Source organism: Saccostrea cucullata, unplaced genomic scaffold (genome assembly GCF_032062105.1).
Source record: "Saccostrea cucullata isolate Sc308-1 unplaced genomic scaffold, CSIRO_AGI_Scuc_v1 ctg2106, whole genome shotgun sequence".
Classification (NCBI taxonomy): domain Eukaryota; kingdom Metazoa; phylum Mollusca; class Bivalvia; order Ostreida; family Ostreidae; genus Saccostrea; species Saccostrea cuccullata.
In genome coordinates this window covers 265,230-286,528 of record NW_026930315.1, presented here as the reverse complement: position 1 = coordinate 286,528, position 21,299 = coordinate 265,230, and the positions used below count along the sequence as shown (strand labels likewise).

Here is a 21,299-nt window from a genome sequence, read left to right as displayed (position 1 = left end):
GACTTTTTTCTTTTAAATTTGTATAAATACAAATCTCTAAAGGTATAACAAAATGTTTTATATTTCTATATTTGCAAACTTTATCTCAAAAACACAGTATAATGTTAAAAGTAAAAACATGAAGTCATTAAGTTAGGTTAAATGTGGCCAAAAACCATTCTGACGACAATGGGACTACACCATTGACAAGCTAAAGTGACATTTTCAAAGTTTGGAAATTTGACAGTATTGACAGGTGAGGCCAAATATAAAATAATGTTTGTTTGCCCCTAAAGGCTCTGAATGAAATAAGTCAGTTTAGTAAGTAGGTGAGACATTTTTTCTAAGAAAATTCAATTTCAATGTTAAAATTTTAAAATTTCTATTTTTCTGAATACTTAAAAAAATCAAAGTATTGAAGAACTGAAAGTTGGGCTGTAATTGCTCAACTATATTTTCTGATCTGAAATTAGTAAATCTTTATTTTTTTTCCTTTTGGTCATTGTTTTTTAATAGGTGGAGTTTGTATGATTATGATTTAAACGATATCCCATATACCAGTAATAAAAATTAACAGTCCAGATCCCAAGATATGTTATGATTCAAAAAAAAAATATTTCCAAGAAATCTGTCAAATTTCCTATTAAATAGGCATTTTTTTCTCATAATTAAAAAAATCAGTCTTTGAATTGTTAAGATAATCATGAAAATCCATGTGTATTTTATAGACATTCTTTTGGTTTCAAACAAACAGTACTTTAATCTCGAACTGCTGAAGAAACACTGATACATGTACATTGTCAAGCAACTTCACGGAAGCTAATTATTACAATTCCAATTTACTATACTATTAAAATGTTAAATAAAGTGCCGCGCCACAGCATGATACGCCCGTCAAATAATTACAATTTTCGTGAACAGTTTAGGTGCAAGAAAATCACATCAACCTTGATTCTAAGATTTCGATGATTTTTCCATTCCTTGAAATATTTATCCATCCCCGGTGATGTAGGCATCAATTATAATAAATATTACATCACTGATAGATTTCTGTGCTGGTTGTGTTTGACCTTGTCAAATGTCCATCATCAAATTAGTCTTAACAACTCAATCTATACCAAATTAATTTTGAAAAGAAAAGGCTGGCCATCAAATGACATGTTATAAACTGACCAGCAGTTCTTCTGTCTAATCCCCAAAGGATACAGATAAGATGGCTTAATCAGATCGACTTTGACAGCTAGCCCTTCTACACTAAACTCATTAATTAACCTTTAACTGGATTCTTGTCGATTTTTTTTTGGTTGAGATTTAATGCCCGAAAGGTTTTAATATGTAATTCATATGGACATGCTGATTCCACCCCATCCAATAAAAAGTTTTTAAGTTTATAATGTTAATATCAGATTAGTCTATTATGCAATATCAGATTAGTTTTAATTACTTTTCATTAAATTCATTTTAAAACTTAAGCTAGTCAACAAGAGCTATTTCAAATCAAACAGGCTCACCCATTTGCCCAATACTCAAAGGATATAGATAACTCCAATGTTCTGTCAGTTAGCTCCTCGCACTCAAAACCAATTAATTTCTCTCTAGTTTGACATGCAATTTTCTATCATCAAAATTCTTCTTACCAGTGCTTGATAATTACACTCATGGGAGAGGCAGGGTTTCTCTGACATACATTATATTTGTTATAGACTGCTGTCAAGTATGTGCTTAAAAAAAATAAGTATTTTCTTGATTTAACACTTTTTTAATAAAAACAGTGCAATTCTCTTATATTATTTGTGATGTGTAAATGAATAGTAAACACACACATTTTTTTTAAATTCAATTAAAGTAAAGGTCACAGTGACCTTGAAATAGGTCGCGGCACACCTTCTACCTAAGATGTATAAACTGGCCAAGTTTGATGATTGTAGGTCTTATGGTTTTCTAGTTATAGGCCAGAAAGGATTTTTCCATATTTGACTACATGTATAACTTCTTAATCAATGGTCAGAGCGAAAGGATTTTCCCATATTTGACTATAACTTCTTAATCAAAGGTCAGAGCGACATACTTTTTGTGCGCTAAACGCCTTCTACCCAAGATGCAGCAGATGACAAAGTTTGATAACTCTAGGCCTAGTGGTATTTTTACACAGAATATTGAGCTTATTTTAAATTTCTGGAAAGAAGTATTACGAAAATTGACATTGTCAACAAACTTTTCGAACAACCCTAAAATTGTATAAGGTTTTTCACAGGATGAAACATATGGATATTACAAACAGTATTCAACATCAGAAGTAAAAACAGTACAAAGTAGGAGTACAGGAAACACGGACCTCCAAAACATTAGAGGAGGATCAGGTACCATTCAGAAGTGAGCATCCCTGTCGACCGGTCATGTCCTTAAGGTAGAATGGGATATCTCCATGTTATGACGTACTTCCGTTTGAAATATTGTTTTGATTTGCACATTATCATATATATCCTAATTCAATACATTTCACATAATGTTTTAGGTAAAATACAAACAAGTATACAACTTTACTTTTAATTGTACTATGGACATTTTAAAAGCAAACTCTGTAAATCATATAGTTTGAACATTACAGCTTTTGAACACTATTAATGAAAAGCTGTCTTTCAATTGTTTACTTCCAACACACACATTGCGCTTAATCATTACATCAATTATCTCGTTCCAGGACTGGATTGAATTCAAGAAGTAACTGTTTGGTCACAAATCAGTATTTATATAGTTAAAACTTTTAAATGAATGTAATGGCTCAATCATTTTTGAAAGCGATTGTCCAGGCATTGTCTTCAAAACAGTTTTCTTGCGATTTTTTATATCGGTGATAAAATGCTGAATCATTTCTTAAATAGCACCCAGATTTTTTCAAACCCTGGAAAATCACAACTCTTCCGATCGGACCAAATATATTTAAATGCATCTGCTATTTTCCATTTATATATATTTTTTCAATTTCTTTTTTTCAATTTGCCGAATATTAATATACATTCTAATTGTAATTTTCATGCAATTTCATCCGGAATGAAGTTTTCCACATATAAAAAAAAAATCACATATTTTTTGTCATTTTTGTTTTTATATACACTTGAAATAAGAAAACTTCTTCCTATAATATTAAGCTTTTGATATAAGAATTATATGATAAAAAATCAGTTTTGTATTTCTCATTAAAATAATAAAAAAAATTATCAAAATTCCGATTTAACATACTGATGCGTGATGGCATTTCAAATCCTCCTAATTTGTTTACATGAATATATAGCCTTCCCACACACATCAACACACATATATATTCCTAAGGTTTTTCACCTGAATGTCACCTTTTCGTGAACTGGTACGTCATATGTGTCAACACACATCACATTCATAAAGTAATTTTTCTCAAATTTGTGTGAAATTGAATCACCCCTAGTTCCTACAATGCCTTCCTTGAACACACATGGACATATGTACATACATTATCACCTGTGTGTCATGTGACGCTTGAGAGGATGTGAATGGCTGAAAGCCTTCCCACACACATCACATTTATAAGGTTTTTCACCAGTATGAGTCCTCATATGTATCAGTAATTTGACCAATTGAATGGCTTCCTTCACACATCACATACGTAAGGCTTATCACCTGTTGTAATGTGACTTTTGTGTGAAAGGTTGAAAGCCTTACCACAGATATCACATCTACAAGGTTTCTTACCCTTATGTGTGACTGTAGGTTTCCTTACTGGTAGGTTTCCTTCCCACAATGTCACATTTATAAGGTTTATTACCAGTATGTGTCCTCATGTGTCTCTGTTTGGTACTGAAATGAATAAATGCCTTCCCACACACATCACATTTATATGGTGTTTCACCTGTATGTGTCCTCATGTGTCTCTTTCAATTTTGTGACTGGCTAAAAGCCCTCCCACACATCACATCTATAAGGGTTATCACCTATGTGTGTCCTCATGTGTGCCTGTACGTTAATTAACTTAGTGAATGCCTTCCAACACACACAACATTCATAAGGCTTATCATCTACATGTGTGCCCTTGTGTGTCTGTAAGGTATTTAATCCGTTGACTGCTTTCCCACAAACATCACATTTATAGGGTTTATCATGTGTATGTGTCTTCATGTGACTCTGTAAGTTCTGTGACTGGTTGAAAATCTTCCCACAAACATCACATCTATAAGGTTTTTATTACCTTTATGTGTCCTCATGTGACTCTGTAAGTCACTTAACCGTTTAAATGCCTTTTCACACACATCACAGATATAAGGTTCATCACCTGTATGTATTCTCATATGATCCTGTAAGGTAATTGCCTGAGTGAATGCTTTCCAACACACATCACATTTAAAAGGTTTATCACCTGTATGTGTCCTCTTGTGTGTCTGTAAAGCATATAATTTGTTAAATGCTTTTCCACACACATCACATTTAAAAGGTTTAACAATTGTGTGTGTCCTCGTGTGTCTTTGTGATTTACTTGGCTGTTTGAATGCCTTTTCACACACATCACATGCACATCTATAAGGTTTTCCACCAGTATGTGTCCTTATGTGTGCATGAAAGGTACTTGACTGAGTGAATGCCCTCCCACACACTTCACATATATAAAACTTATCATCGGTATGTGTCCAAATGTGTCTCCTTAAATAACTTGTCTGTTTGAATGCCTTTTCACATACATCACATTTATAAGGTTTATCATCGGTATGTGTCCCCATGTGTTTCCTTAAATCACTTGTCTGTTTGAATGCCTTTTCACAAACATCACATTTATAAGGTTTATCATTGGTATGTGTCCCCATGTGTCTCCTTATATCACTTGCCTGTTTGAATGCCTTTTCACAAACATCACATTTATAAGGTTTATCATTGGTATGTGTTCCCATGTGTCTGCTTAAATGACTTTTCTGTTTGAATGCCTTTTCACATACATCACATTTATAAGGTTTATCATCGGTATGTGTCCCCATGTGTCTCTTTAAATCAATTTTCTGTTTGAATGCCTTCTCACAAACATCACATTCATAAGGTCTATCACCTGTATGTATCTTCATGTGTCTCCGTAAGTTACTTGTCCATTTGAATGCCATTCCACACACATCACATTTATAAGGTCGAACACCTGTGTGTGTCCTCACGTGATCCTGTAGGTGATTTGACTGTTTATATGCCTTCTCACAAACATCACATTTATAAGGTTTTTCCCCAGTATGTGTTCTCATGTGTATCTGTAGTTTTCCTGACTGTTTGAAAGCCTTTCCACACATATCACATTTATAAGATTTTTCATCTGTATGTTTACTCATGTGTCTCTGTAACTCATGTAGATGATCAAATGTTTTCATACAAATTTTACATTCATTGGGCCTTTTACTTTCACAAGCATTTATGGATTGTTCGAAATTCACAAATTCATTTTCATTTACACTGCAGTTTAAATTCCCAAGATGACTTTCTGACCTGGATGCAAAATCTGTTTTTTCTTTCTGTAAATGTAACAAATAAATCTTTCCTTAGGTTGAAGCTATTTCAGTGTATCAAAAGTGTCCAGGGGCCACATCATTAACCTGAGTAACTATTGTCATGCTGTTTTTTTAACCAGATGTCTCTCTTAGTAATTTTTTTTGTGGCCCAACGCTACATGTGCCCCTGGTGTCGTGATTTAAACAGATTAGAGTGAACTTTAATTCTGACAGGATGCTTCCACTTAAGTTTTTGCTTTTCTTGCCCAGTGGTTCTTGAGAAAATTATTAAAGCCTTTTTCCCTATAAAAAGAACCAAACTTCTAAGTGTTCACCTAACATTTTATGTTTTAAAGAACAAATGCATAAGATAAATTATCTTCTTAATTAATGATTAATGATGTATTTGTCAGTTCGATGTTATGTAAAATTTCATTTATACAGTAAATTTGTCAAAATTTTAGGCAAAGTGTCAAGAAAATGATGTACCTTCAGAATAAAAATTAACACAAAATAATCTCTACAGAGTAAGACCAACACACACTCTTATTACTGCAAGATATCCACCCAATCAGTAATAACACGCAATAGAGAATTGTGCCACTACAACACAGGATCCTTAGATACTTTCATTCCTGGATACTTTACTTCAAAAAAGGTATTAATAGTAATTTTACAACCAAACTTTTTGATACTCGTGATGGTTTCAACTTTTATATCATCAACTTTCCTTACTTATGCAGCAATGTACTTTCATCAGCTGCATAAGGCGTTTATATGTCTAAGTTAATTCCATATGCAAGAGAATGCTCTATGTATGAACAATTTCTAAAACAAGGTAAATTATTGACAAACAAGTTAATTAAACAAGAATTTCAACAGTCTCATTTAAAGTCATTATTTCGTAAGTTCTATGGTCGATACAATGACCTTGTCAGCAAACACAATTTATCATTGAGTCAAATGCTGACTGACTTTTTTTCCTACTAATTGTTAGTCCATTATTTATACATTGAATTGAAGAAGTATTTTCCATTATTTCAAGATCATGAAATAAACCTCAGATTGGTTACTACTGCAAATGAGATTATGGTCCGACCCTTTATTAATTGCTGTAGGCGGTCCAGCATCCCATCTCACTCGGCGGACCAATATCGATTTTTTATGCCTGCTCAGCAAAATATTATAAATGTTAGACTTTTTTCTTTTAAATTTGTATAAATACAAATCTCTTAAGGTATAACAAAGTGTTTTATACTTCTATATTTGCAAACTTTATCTCAAAGACACAGTATAATGTTAAAAGTAAAAAACATGAAGTCATTAAGTTAGGTTAGGGTCAGGATCTAGTAAATGAAAAGTGCCTACAGATTTATCAAACTTGAGAAATAAATTCCTTTATTGATGCTTTACAACTTTTGCTTGGTCAAATAAGGTGTTTCAGGGTATAATTTGTTGGTATACAAGATAAAAAACTACATTTTAAACTGTCATTTATAATGAAAAATTAAGAAAACCAGTCATGAATAAGGGAGTTTTTTCGTATTCGGCAAAGGAAATGTATTCAGATTGCCTACAGTCTCTCAGAAAACGTTATTTAATATCGTTATGGTCTCTTCTTTAAATCAATATCAAATTTAAAATAGGTATCCGGTTTACCTTTTCTATGATTTCAAATTGAATGACATGAAAATACCCTATTTTCTACATAATTCTGCTAAAGCTGTAAAGTACGGGAAAAAAGAAAGATGAAAGTGATTATGACGTCATAATGGATCTAGCACCCAAAAATTAGTCTCAAGTTATTTACTAAATCTTGACCTTAAAAGTTAAATGTGGCCAAAAACCATTCTGACTACAATGGGACTACATTATTGACAACCTAAAGTGACATTTTCAAAGTTTGGAAATTTGACAGTATTGACAGGTGAGGCCAACTATAAAATAATGTTTGTTTGCCCCTAAAGGCTCTGAATGGAATAAGTCAGTTTAATAGTAAGTAGGTGAGACATTTTTTCTCAGAAAATTCAATTTCAATGTTAAAATTTTAAAATCTCTATTTTTCTGATACATAAAAAAATCAAAGTATTGAAGAACTGAAAGCCGGGCTGTAATTGCTCAAATATATTTTCTTATCTTAAATTAGTACATATTTTTTTCCCTTAAGGTCATTGTTTTATAAAAGGTAGAGTTTGTATGATTATGATTGAAACAATATCTCATATACCAGTAATAAAAATTAACAGTCCAACCCCAAGATATGTTATGATTCAAAAAAAAAAAATATTTCCAAGAAATTCTTGCAAATTTCCTATTAAAAAATTCAGTCTTTGAATTGTTATGGTAATCATGATAAAGCATGTGTATTTTATACACATTCTTATAGTTGCAAACAAACAGTACTTTTATCTCAAACTGTATAGAGAAACACTTATACATGTACATTATCAAGCAACTTCACGGATGATAATTCTTACAATAATTTATTCCAATTTCCTATACTATTAAATTGCTAATAAATCAAAACAGAAGATAACCACTACTATAACATTGACAAAACGATATGAAACATGAAACTCTTCAACAGTTTCAACATTTTGAAAAGCTAGCACTATTAAAAATAGTATGCTTACAATATGCATTCAGCAGCATATGTGCACAATTGTTATACATGTATCATGATTATCCCAATAAAGCAAATACGTAATTTCTTTTAATTTTCATTTTCAAGCAAAACTATTTATCATAACTACGACGACATTGGGATGTTAAAAATATTTGTTTGAATATCATCTTGCAATAGACTATTTTGTTTATCAGAAACATCTGCTTTTTGGTTTTTTGTCTACTGTGCTATTTAGAGTCAGACAATCGATCTGATGCCTATAGTCAAGACTTCGCTTTCAGCAAAGCCTGGCTAATTATTGCCTTTTGGAACACTGTGGAAGTTAAAAAAGCTTTGAATATAGCAATTTTTAGCAATTAGGTTGAAAAAAGCAACTAAAATAACTTTTTAAAGTTGGCCTGGGCACTGTTATTACTACAGGACATTGTCACCAAAATCTTGACTTACCTTTACTGTTACTTTGTGTTGATGACCTTCTCCCTCAGGGTCAGAAATGTCAAAGGTCAACTTCTCTTCTACAGTCAAAACAATTATGTGAAGAAATCTACAATTCTTTATTATATTACAAGAATACAGTTATGACGGATGAAGTACAGCAGATGAATAAATAGAGTAATTTAGGACACTCAGATAAATATATCATATATTTACTCATAAAAGAGACATGAGAATTCTCTTTTGGGAACTTTCTTTAATAAAATTTAGGAAAACTAACACCTACTTTTAACAATCAGGAATGGGGCATATTACAGCCCCCCCCCCCCCCCCCCACCTTATGATCCCTACAAACCCCAGAGAAGTTCTGTTTGTCTCTGGATACCACTAGAGCTGCGGTTGACATTTTTTGCATGTGCATATTCCATTGAATTCTTTATAAATTAGGAAGCCTTAACAATGCTGTGTATACTTTCATGTAAATTGGTTGAATCTGATGTGTCAAGAAACATTTGTTAAACAAGAGGCTCAGGGGCCACATTGCTCACCTGAGCAACTGGCTATGTAAAACTAAAAGCAAAGATCAGTTTAAAAGTTTAGATACCAGTTAAGTAGGTTCAATGGAGAGGGGGTATTTGAACAAACATGTATATCTATACTTCTTACTGATACTTTTAAATAAATATGATACATAATACATGTACATGTAATAGCTTTGCTGTTCATAAGTTGAAATTTTTTTCTGATACAGCCTTTATATTCCTATGTATAACTCTATATGATCCACTTATATGGCTCTTCTATTATCATGATTGGTTATGATTTGAACAGACTTGGAATCTACACTACCCAGGATGCTTCCATATAAATTTAAACAATCACAGCTTTGCTGTTCATGAGAAGAGGTTTTTTAAAGATTTTTCTCTATGAATTCCTATGTTAAACTTTGATACCTGATTCTGGCCCCAACTTACCCCCAGGGTTTGAACAAACTTGAATCTACACCACACAAGGATGCTTCTATATTACTATGACCAATCATGGCTTTGCTGTTTTTGAGACAAAGAATTTTAAAGATTTTGCCTATGTATCCCTATGTTAATAAATGTTTAACTTTGACCCCCTACATGGCTCCACCCTACCCCCAGGGGTTTGAAGAAACTTGAATCTACACCACACAAGAATGCTTCCATATTACTATGACCAATAATGGCTTTGCTGTTTTTGAGAAAAACAATTTCAAAGATTATCCCTATGTATTCAAATGTTAAACTTTGACCCTCATCATGGCCCCTCCCTATCCCCAGGGTCATAATTTGAAAAACTTGAATCTACTCTTCCTGAGGAAGCTTCCCCATGAGTTTAATCTTTCCTGGCCCAGTGGTTCTTGAGAACAAGATTTTTAAAAGATGGAGACACCACCACTTGCCGGTGGAGAGCTGCAAATTTTGTTCTATACTCCGCACTTAGGGCCATTTAGCAGGGAGGGATCTTTATTGTGCCAGCACCTACTGCCACACATGGCCTCGGTTTTTACAGTCTCATCTGAAAGACTGAACTCAACGTTTAACGTCCCACAGTGGGATTCGAACCCGCGACATAAGGATTGGTCCCTAACTTCGCGACTCTAAAGCAGACGCTTTAACCACTGCACCACACGAGCGACAGAGGGAGTTGCCTTTCATTTGAACAAACTTGAATCCGCTTCACCATGTTCACCCAAGGATACTTTATGGCAAGTTTGGTTCCTGAGAAGAAGATGAAAATGTGAAAAGTTTACGATAACAGCAACAACAACCATGACAGACAACTGACAAATTTTGATCAGAAAAGCTCACTTGAGCCTTCCTCTGAATAATGAAGCCACGCCCTCCAGCGTAGCAACAGTCAACATTGCTTGACAAGGGGTGATATACTTAAAAATGTTGACTGCATAGAATTTTTATGTGCAAGGTTCACTGTAGTATGTAGTTTTATAAAGCATTCAAAATAATATAATAAATATTGCATATTGTTGAGTGTAACATTGAAAATGGACACCCCATGAAGACCCATTGTCAACACCTTGGATGACAATGGTTTTCTTGAGATGAAAATGTTCAATGTTACACTCAACTAAATGCAATATTTATATATCATTTACATTGAACTTTTGCTGTTACCGTATATGTACCCTCGAATTATGAGTTTTTCGTGGCATTACGGTTAATTTTTAATAAAAAGCTTCAAGACTGAATAATTGAGATGTTTGCTATTTATCACATATACAAACAATAATTCTTCTTATTCTAAAAGGATTTAAACTCACATATCATTTGTTCTGAAGGTCATTGAATTTTTGCATAGTTGCTCTTTCAATTTTTTTGCTTGACGTCATATGTTTTCGTGGTATTTATAAAACAAGTAAACTATGGAAATCTAGTCAGGCAAAATCCTTATAAATTTTACAGTGTCAAAAATAATAGTTAATTTACAAAATCATTACACTATATGACATGGAAATTTATTTCTTGTTAATTAAGACCACATCTATCTAGGCGTGCCTAAGCTCTATTGCTAAATAATGTAAAAAAATTTTCTTTCTCAAGAGTGGCCTAGAAGTAATTTTGTAAAGCTTTATTTGAATGTTTCACATTTTAAAATATAAATTACATGTATATTTAAAGAAATTAAATGTTTAATTCGATTAATTATCAATTGCACAATATTTTTTTTATCAATATAACTTTTTAACACCCCCAATATTTTCTTTGAAAATTATATAAAAATTATGTTACCAGATCACCGTAGAAAAAATATCAAAAGTGGAAAATTCCAAATTATTGTCACATGACAGGTAGCTGCATGGATATTTAACAGACGATGATATGCAGGGATCGCCAGCTATTAATTAGTTTGCAAGTTTGGTATTCTAGTTCAAAATACGACGAATAAGCATGTATTATGCAAATTGTCAAATTTGCGAACTATGCATAACTCACTCACTATATATTATATTGGCAAAGGCAAAGAGGTTTAACATTTGGTCATAAAACATGCACAGGGTTCCCCTTTATTAATAGCAAATATGACGTCATTTTGATCTCGCATTGTGCGATTATTCCTAAAAATAAAAAATACCATGAAAACGTATATACCACGAAAACATATGACGAGATGGTATATTTACCAATAGATTCTTCTCCCTGGTCAGATTCTAGATCTCTGGTGCTGGATATAGGTGTCTCCATACATGTATCTATACCAGTAGAGTCTTCTCCCTGGTCAGATTCTGGATCTCTGGTGCTGGGTATAGCTGTCTCCACCTCAAACTCTGACATGGTCTGTTTATTTAATTATTGCTCTCAAAGTTCTGTAAAAGAATAATTTTTTAAAGAAATAATTATTGTAATAAGTAATAATTAAATTAAGTGGGACACCGCTTCGATTTGAAGCGACCGAAATCCCTAGGCATGCGCAGAAGCCAGTGCTCAGTGTCTCTCTTTTCCCTATATATTCTATTAAGAGCGACACTGAGCACTAGCGACAGTTTTCACGGTTACAGGTGTACCAGTGAAATCAAACTCAACTCACCTAGTCAGGTGCTATATATCCATTTTTTATTTTTTTGGTAAATTTAGCCATAATAAATTAAATCTAAATTACAGTGAGGTTGCCGATATCGAATCACTTAGTATATTTGCTTGGATATTTCGTACCTGAGTTTGAGTTAAATTCATTTTACAACATTGCTTGGTGGGACTATGTTTTACTTATAACATCATATATATTTTCCCAATAACCACTAATTTAATAAAAAATTATCGCTGTACTTGTATGAATGATGTTTTCTCCTTTAGCGGATCATTTTCTCCATTACCGAATCACGTGACATAAAGCTGATTATTCTGGTTCGGGACCGTGTAAATTTAAAAATACCCTTCTTACGTAACGTTTTACTATGCCTTAAAATATTTCACCCCCCCCCCCCAAAAAAAAAGTAGAAAAGCTAGGAATTTTTTGAGTTGTTTGCATCCGACAATTAATGCAAAAACAACAACAATGAACTCATGAAATGACTAGTTGATATAAGATGTCGTAAACGCGTATATGTGATGAACTGCAAACAGCCGAAGAATTAATTTTTTATTCAAGAATTGTACTCATTGAATTTGAGCTACCACGCCCCCTCCCCATAATTTTGCCGCTATTTAGATAGAAAATATATCGCTAGATATATGATTGTGCCCCCTCAAAAAAAAAAGTCCGATGACCTTTTTTATGCTTGATTAATTAATTGTCAAGGAATTTTGGTGGTTGATAGTGCCTCCTCAGCTGAAAATGTATGGCTCTGCACCCCTCCCCCACCAACTGAAATTACTTCCTTCGAGTCTGGCTTCAGAGATACCTAAAGCTGAAAGGAACAATTATATTTTCAAAATGTCCAGACCCAACACCTAAATTTCCTCCAATGAGCAGAGACAACTTTACAAATAATGATGTTGGGATTCATTTGCTGAATTTCTCCATTCCAACATCCACAGTAGACTAAATACCAGTATTCCAATTTATTAAATACTGGAGGTTGTCCTTTCACTTTACATGGGTCTACTTCAACTGTCCATCGTCTCTATAAAAATGAATAAGACAACTCATTCTTCTCTGCTGTTTCATAGTGCTCTTTCTTCCTTTTGCTTGAAGACAGTGGCATATATTCCATATAGGCAAAAGGCTGCAGTCTGCATATCATTTCCTCAATGTGTAATTTAAATCAAATGTTTACTAACTAGTATATGTTGAAAAAGAGGGGGGGGGGTATCATAAAACTCTGTTTATAATTTATTTAGCTTGATGTTGAATTGAAAAAGTATTGTTAGCAATATGCATTTTATTACATGAGCTTGATCTTGATCATGACAAGAAATAAAAATTGATTATTTGAAATAATTTTTTAGGGAATAGGAAAACTGCAAACGGTGTATCGTTGGAAATAATGATTTAGTAGGAAGTTTAAATTGCAAAGGGATAAATAAATAAAATTTCTAATTCTTAATTTTGTTTGGTAATCATGACGATTTTTATTTCGCTATCGTCGATGTCTTCACATTAGCTTACATGCACATATATATACCACCGGGAGACATTCTCGAATCCACATGCTCTGCACTTCTTACTGATTTTGGCTGCTGATTTTGTTTATGTGTATTTTAACCACCTTTATTGTACGCTTTTGGTAGACATCTTCTGTTGTTTTTTTTTGTTGTTGTTGTAACTGGTGTGCAAAAAACCGCATACGAAAAATTATGATTTGGACAGGATCCCTGCATTTCATATTTCTTGAAACAGTGATTCGTTATTGGAAACCTAAATACCCCCAACTTTAAAGTGAATACTATTAATTTCTGATTTAGAAATTGTATGACGCTTTCAGTGCTTTTAGACACATAATTTTATTAAACATCTGCACCAAATTTGTTTACCTAGAATGTACGATTCACTTTGGAGCGGTACCGAAAAGTGAAAGTAGTCTGCTCGCATGTACGCTTCTGGTCTGCGTCACAAAAACGCTTGTTCATGTTTATTTAAAAATTATTACATTGAACGAGTTGAATTTAATAATTTCATGATAAATGATAAAAGCAAGAATAATTCAGCATGACAGGGTAGGTTAAGCTAAGTATTGGACTTTGGTAAGAAAAATACAGAATTTTCATCTGAAAGTGATTCGTTAACGGGTGCCATTCGTTATTGGCAACCTCACTGTATAAGAATTCTTTATCATCACATCCTCATTTTTAATGGGGATATATGACTCTATTTAGCAACATCATTTTGGGGGGGGGGGGGGGGGGGGGGGGGGAATTCACACAATTCGATGTTTACAAATCTTGCAAATACATATAAGAATACTCGAGTTTAAAAATATTCAGCCTATCTCGGGTATCAACGTAGAACGTCATTGAAATAAAGTTTTTCTTAATGCTTTGTTGCATTCTTATAATCATATTTTACCTGGTAAATAAGTAAATTGTGCTTGATTCGCGTGAACTATTATACATAAAACATTGTGGCTTTCTTTCTGTAAACAAGGCAAAATGTCGATCCCGACGTTAAATGTGAAGGGTGCGTCGATTTACCCAAATGGACCCAAATAGAACCCAAATTGACCCAAATTGAAACTCAAATGGACCCAAATGGAATATAAAAAATATATATATTATATCATATTCTCAAGGTTTTACTTATTTAAAATATAGAAAAAAAAATGAAATTATCAAATAGAGAATATTCTAATATCATTATTTTCTTCAATTGTATATTTAAACATTCGATTTAAATCTATTTGTAAAACTATTATTGAACATACTTGAATACAAAACTGAAGTATTTGATATTTTTCATGGCCGTAGGCACAGAAGGGGGTTGGGGGTTGGGTGGAGGCCAAAAAATAATTATTAAATGTTTTATAGGATTTTTTTAATAAGTAATTGATAAAAAATTTTAGCTGTAGAATATAGAAATCAATATTTGTAAGAAAGATCAGATTCGAATGAGTTGACGATAAAATGGTCCTCGTTATTAAATTCTGGCAATACATTTCACTGGATTGCTTGGAATACTTCCCTCGGAGAGTTATCTCTCTAATCTCTCTTTTTTAAGGTACATCGATCCTTACGTCCTGAAAATCAGGCATTAAGTAATTGGAATTGCTAACAAACATGTCTCTGAATTCTTAGAGTGTCGTGTTTTTACCCACGATAATTCTTAAAATTTCGTCTTTAAAATTAATCATTTTATATAGGAAAGATTAGTTAATCTCAAACAAATTTTCAGAAAATGTGAACTAAAACACCTACTATGCATTTTTCCATTTAAATTTGATCAACAACAATATTTTAAAAATATAAAAACATAGGTATCAAGACTCTTGAAGAAACTAAACCATGTTTATACATATAAGGTACATTAATTTCTTCTGTTTACTTCGATCTTTTTACAATACGAGGGGTGATCAAATACTTCGCGAACTAATTGAATAACTTCTATAATAGAAGCAATATTTGGTTTCAGTGTTGATTGCATTTTAGATTAGTCCTCTCCAAATTTAATGCACATCAACCGCCGTTCTGCACATGCGCAAATCAGGTGATATAGGCGGTCACGTGACCCCTTCCGTAGCATTCTGTCACAAAAGCGGAAAGAATTTTCTGAGTTTTATATTTCTTTACATGTTTAATTTTTATAACAAGAAAAGTTCATTTTTGTCATCTCGCCCAAGCAAAAACTATTAGCTTCGTTTGATTAACAGCAAAGATAGAAAACACAATTTAAATTGAAAAAGGTCATTTATTAACATAATGACGAAACTACTAATGCAGTATAATACTAATTGTAAGAAAAGTTAATAACACTCCATAAGCAAAATCAACTTAATGTACTTTGTAAAACTTTACAATATATACACTAGGGCTGGATCAATATATCGGTAATCGGTATATATCGATATTTTTTAGCAATACGATAACCGATACAGAGATGCTTACGTATTGCTCGATTATTTCAACGTTTAATTAAGAGAAAGAAAAACGTCAAGGTGACTTATATTACAAACGACTTATCTAAAATCGTTTAAACGCATGTAAACATGTCAAAAGTGAAGGATCGCTACGTAAAAGTTAGCAGCAAAAAGGCAAAATGTAATTATATTTGTCAACAAGAAGTCGCAAGTTCTGTTGGAACAACAAGCCTATATATTATTACTCATCTCAGCCGGCATCGCAACATTGACCTGTTTGCTACTGTGAAACTTGGAGGCAATTCCGGTTGGAAAAATGGCGCGTCGAGAAAAAAGTCATGGAATGTAATCCGATAATAAGATATCAATCAGATTTTTTTAAGTCATAGTTTATTTTAACTCAAAGCAATTTGGTAAAATATTTTATCTGCCATTACTTCCACGAATACGACGTCAAGTGAAGAATCAACACAGACAAACAGGTCAATGTCGTTTGTGGCTTCAGAACGAGTCCGAGTATTTAGCACCATAGGCAACATATTTACATGCACAAGGGCTTGTCTGAAACCTGACTAAGTGGATCGATGCCTTGATTTTTCTGAAGAAAAATATGGGCAAATAACATTAATCTTTCACACATTTGTCCATTCAAAGAATAAAAAAAAACAAGGATTTAAAATGTTTTATTTTTGTAAATTTATGCTGTAATCAAAAAATACTATCACCTCTTTTAAAAAAAAACATGCAAAAAGTAGTGTTTTCTCATTTGTCTGTATCGGCAATATGAATCGCATATCGCACCTCTGTATTGCAATATGTATCGTATCGAAAAATTTCTTTCAATACCCAGCCCTAATATACACTCTGAGGAACATCTGACTAGTTCAATGATTATTGCAAAATCAAAGGTGGGGACCAATAAAACAGCCAACACAAAATTAACAAATTTTCAGCTTTGGGAGGGTGGCGGGTGAAAACATTAAATCGCTAATTTTCTACTACCGTAGAACTTCAGCTTCTGTTTACAAACTTTGTGACCTATTGCACTGCCACCTAGCGGTGGCGTTCTATTCTTTTTATACTACGCAGGGAGATAACTCTCTCAATGCACAAAATACAGCTCATGCCAAAAATGCATTTCACCTAGCGGTGATGTTCTCTTCTTTTTATACTACGCAGGGAGATAACTCTCTCAATGCACAAAATACAGCTCTTGCCAAAAATGCATTTATTAACATAAATGTGATTTTGTCAGAAATGGCCAAATCTCAGTAACAGAATGGGAGGATAAGAATATCCTTTCCAAAAATAAGCATGGCGACCACTAAAACCCAAATCTTCTGTCTCGGTGGATAAAGAATGGGTGCCTCATTTTTATCATATCTAATATGTTTAAAATCTAAAGTAAACGATATCTTAGGTCTTTAATAATTATATCATTGTTCAAATATTACACTATATTTCAGAGTGTAAATTGGAGGTCTTTGATAGCAAATTGCTGAATTAAAAACACACCTTTTTTCAAACTTGCTTTCACTGGGCAATAGAACAAGTATTATTTTCAATCATCTGCCTTCCTTCACTGAAACAATAAATTCAATCATTGATCAAAGAACTTTATTCGGTAATAACCAATATTTGCCACCAAAATCAAACTTTGAGGGAGATATATTTAATTAAGTTCTTAAACAGGGGAGTATATGCTGACTTCAAAGCACTGAATATTTTAATACGTAATGACGCCATATGTACGTAATGACGTCACAAACATGACGAAAATTTCAGTTTTTTATGAATTTTACAGAAAAATGTACACATTTCGTCGATATTTTGAGTAAAAGTCACCGAACGCATGTGTGTTCAGGATCAATATTTTGATATAATGTACAGAATGATAATATCAAAGAAATATGTCAGTATTGTTCCTGAACAAATTTGCGCTCTATAAATTTTAAAGCTAAAATTGTTGAAATTTTGTCCATTTTGTCCTCTTTCTGAAAAAGGATATAAAATCGGACTAGTTTGTGACGTCATAAAACAACAATTGTGAATACACTGCCTTGAAAATATAATATTTTCTGTTAATTTATATTTCTCATACAATTTATTGAATTCAGCACATTTCAGGAAGTTTTCATAATTGGACTTTTGTGGGGGCAAATAAATGCAATATAACGCATATAGTTCTTTAGAGAAAGTCATTTGTCTTAATTAACTGTGTACAAATTATTATATGCTACTGCAAAGCGAATATCTGAGATATATCATAAATTTTACAGTCGACTGTTGAACACGTACTGTTGTTGAACACTGAGACAACCTTTTCCGTCACAAGTGACCCACAAAGTGACGTCATTTTCACATTGTGACATCACAAACAAGGAGCAAAACTTTATTCAGCATATGCTGTTTATAGAACTTGTGTATGGCTTTAATTATGTGTACCAATTTGTTTTCTAATCTGAATTGTGTTTTTGAAGATATAGAATTAGTTCGCGAACTTTTTGATCATCCCTGGTACTTGATGTATAAAGATTTTCCAATAATTATAAAACACCATAAATTACTTCTTTTTCATATCATGTTAATAAACATTGGTTAGATGAAAATAAACCTTCATTTCTTTAAATATGTTATTTTAAAATATTTTTTAGGGTAAAAATTTTGACTTCTTATAAAACCTCTCTGAGAATTTCAAAGAACTTTGATGCACATTGAGAAGTAAAAAATGAAAATCGTTGATTAAAAAGAATTACTTTTCAAGCTTCATTTTGAGACTTTTTGAATTTAATTACAAATTGATGAATTAACCTTCCCAGCTGAGGATCAGAGTACCTTAAGGTGTAATATATCTCTCTTATCGGATAATTATTACACCTTAAGAAAAGGCCACATTTCAATTAATTTTTTCTCCTTTTTTAATATCTGCTGAAACTGCTGAAGCACTACTCTCAAAGTTGCATTTTTAAAACAAATTAATCAGTTTTCTGTAAAAGCATAATATGACAATCTTAATAAAATGATTTTTTTTTCTAGTGCAGAGGTTAAGTAGGTTTTGTATATACTACTGACCTAATACAGCTTGATAAAAAATAGGATAAATGATAGCCTATAAAGGTCTGTTCAGAATAAAAAAAATTGAGGCAAAATAAATACTTCAGAGCATTTTATTCTGCAATATGAATATGGTTACTTAAAATCTTTGTTATATTTTTATCTTAATAAAATTAAAATTTAATGTTTCTATTTCGCAGTGCTATTGTGATAAATATGCTTTCTTGGAACAAACCTGGAATTATATTATGAATGTTGTATTCTTTGAAATGCAGAGTTGATATATTGCTCATTTCTCGAAATGAGAACAAAAATGGAAATTACACAAGCTGCTCAAGGTATGATGTATTGAATCTGTTCATTTGTATCTAAATAGAGACAGGCAGTTGCCAATATTGAAAACAAAGATAGCCATACCTCTCTGTAAGCTGATACACGTGAGATATAACGTGGATATACTACATGTAGTTAATATATATTACCATTTTCTGTAAAGATTCCTCAAATGTTATTTCTGGGAGAAAGAAGAAAGTACAGTTTGGGCAAAAATATGCCCGGTCCAGGAAATCAACTAAAATACAAAATAAACTATTACAGTATATCTAATTTATAAAAATAGTAATTTTAAATTGATATCTTTTAAAACGCCTGAAATATAATTCTTCAAAGTACAGTACTGATATTTTGACGTCGCCCTTTTTAAAGCTAAATCAGACACCAAAGGATTTCACTTCATACTAATTATTTACCAAAATGAATGTTTGCGTGACGTGCTTTAGTGTACCATTAAGTAAAATGTTTATAAGAATTAATTATAAATATTTTATGATTATTATAAAATCACCAACTTGATCTAACCAATGGAAATCAAAGGTCAAAGGTCAATTAAGTGCCTTACTTTAACCATGTTTTGGACGCTTTTAATTTTTTTGATGTTTTACTGCAATGGATGTTTGAAATGGTAATTATTAATTATTCACTGAAGCTAGGTTATTATAATGAACTACATTCAGTTGAGAGAAATCTTTTTCAGATATGTATACATAAAAGTTCTGGGTTGCTAAGCAATAAAAAAAACAAGAGGCCCAGGGGCCACAGCGCTCACCTGAGCACATCGGGCTTGAATTTACTCCCCCCCCCCCCCCCCTCCAGGCGGTCATCATTTGAACAAACTAGAATCTACACTACCTGAGGATGATTCCATATAAATATCATTAATCGTATTAAGCTTTGAAGTACTTGAAAAGAAGATTTTAAAAGGTTTCCCTATATATCCTTATGTAAAACTTGGGTCGGCCATTTTGGCCCCACCCTAGCCTCGGGGGTCATGATTTGAACAAACTTGAATCTGCACTACCTGAGGATGATTCCACATGAGTTTCATCTTTCCTGGCTCAGTGGTTCTTGAGAAGAAGATTTTTAAAGATTTTTCCTATATATTCCTATGTAAAACTTGGGTTGGCCATTTTGGCCCCACCTTTGCCCCGGGAGTCATGATTTGAACAAACGTGAATCTACACTACCTGAGGATGATTCCACATGAGTTTCATCTTTCCTGGCCCAGTGGTTCTCGAGAAGAAGATTTTTAAAGATTTTTCTTATATATTCCTATGTAAAACTAGGGTCAGCCATTTTGGCCCCACCCTTGCCCCGGGGGTCATGATTTGAACAAATTTGAATCTACACTACCTCAGGATGATTCCACATGAGTTTCATCTTTCCTGGCCCAGAGGTTCTGGAGAAGAAGATTTTTAAAGATTTTTCCTATATATTCCTATGTAACACTAGGGTCGGCCATTTTGGCCCCACCATACCCCCGGGGGTCATGATTTGAACAAACTTGAATCTACACTACCTGAGGATGATTCCACATGAGTTTCATCTTTCCTGGCTCAGTGGTTCTGGAGAAGAAGATTTTTAAAGATTTTTCTTATATATTCCTATGTAAAACTAGGGTCGGCCATTTTGGCCCCACCCTTGCCCCGGGGATCATGATTTAAAAAACTTGAATCTACACTACCTGAGGATGATTCCACATGAGTTTCATCTTTCCTGGTCCAGTGGTTCTGGAGAAGAAGATTTTTAAAGATTTTTCCTATACATTCCTATGTAAAACTTGGGTCGGCCATTTTGGCCCCACCTTTGCCCCGGGGGTCATGATTTGAACAAACTTGAATCTACACTACCTGAGGATGATTCCACATGAGTTTCATCTTTCCTG

The 21,299-nt window shown here is 33.0% G+C and overlaps 1 protein-coding gene and 1 long non-coding RNA gene across 3 annotated transcripts; both read right to left on the bottom strand.

Annotated features, from left to right (window-relative positions):
- Nucleotides 1–3,664: 3,664 nt before the first annotated feature.
- LOC134283689 (zinc finger protein 501-like) lies at nt 3,665–14,587 on the bottom strand. Of its 2 annotated transcripts, none has more exons than XM_062766177.1 (4): nt 14,521–14,587; nt 11,774–11,881; nt 8,542–8,609; nt 3,665–5,492 (listed from the first exon to the last, which is right to left on the bottom strand). In XM_062766177.1, exons 2-4 carry the CDS (start codon nt 11,847–11,849, stop codon nt 4,125–4,127), a joined length of 1,512 nt encoding a protein of 503 aa, XP_062622161.1. In that variant the 5' UTR covers nt 11,850–11,881; nt 14,521–14,587; the 3' UTR covers nt 3,665–4,124. The 2 variants fall into 2 exon arrangements, with proteins under 2 accessions (XP_062622161.1, XP_062622160.1); XM_062766176.1 differs by having other exon boundaries at nt 3,668–5,492; nt 11,699–11,881.
- A 1,245-nt stretch (nt 14,588–15,832) lies between these two features.
- LOC134283675 (uncharacterized) lies at nt 15,833–16,950 on the bottom strand. The gene is made up of 2 exons (XR_009995524.1): nt 16,871–16,950; nt 15,833–15,956 (listed from the first exon to the last, which is right to left on the bottom strand). It is a non-coding gene; the product is annotated as an uncharacterized LOC134283675 (long non-coding RNA).
- Nucleotides 16,951–21,299: the final 4,349 nt, after the last annotated feature.

Excerpts from the sequence above, each read along its gene's own strand:
- LOC134283689 (XM_062766176.1), bottom strand. The coding sequence starts at position 11,849 with ATGTCAGAGTTTGAGGTGGAGACAGCTATACCCAGCACCAGAGATCCA. Across the intron at positions 8,610-11,698 it reads CCAGGGAGAAGAATCTATTG|AAGAGAAGTTGACCTTTGAC; the intron begins GTAAATATACCA and ends TTTTGACTGTAG. Across the intron at positions 5,493-8,541 it reads AACACAAAGTAACAGTAAAG|AAAGAAAAAACAGATTTTGC; the intron begins GTAAGTCAAGAT and ends TTACATTTACAG.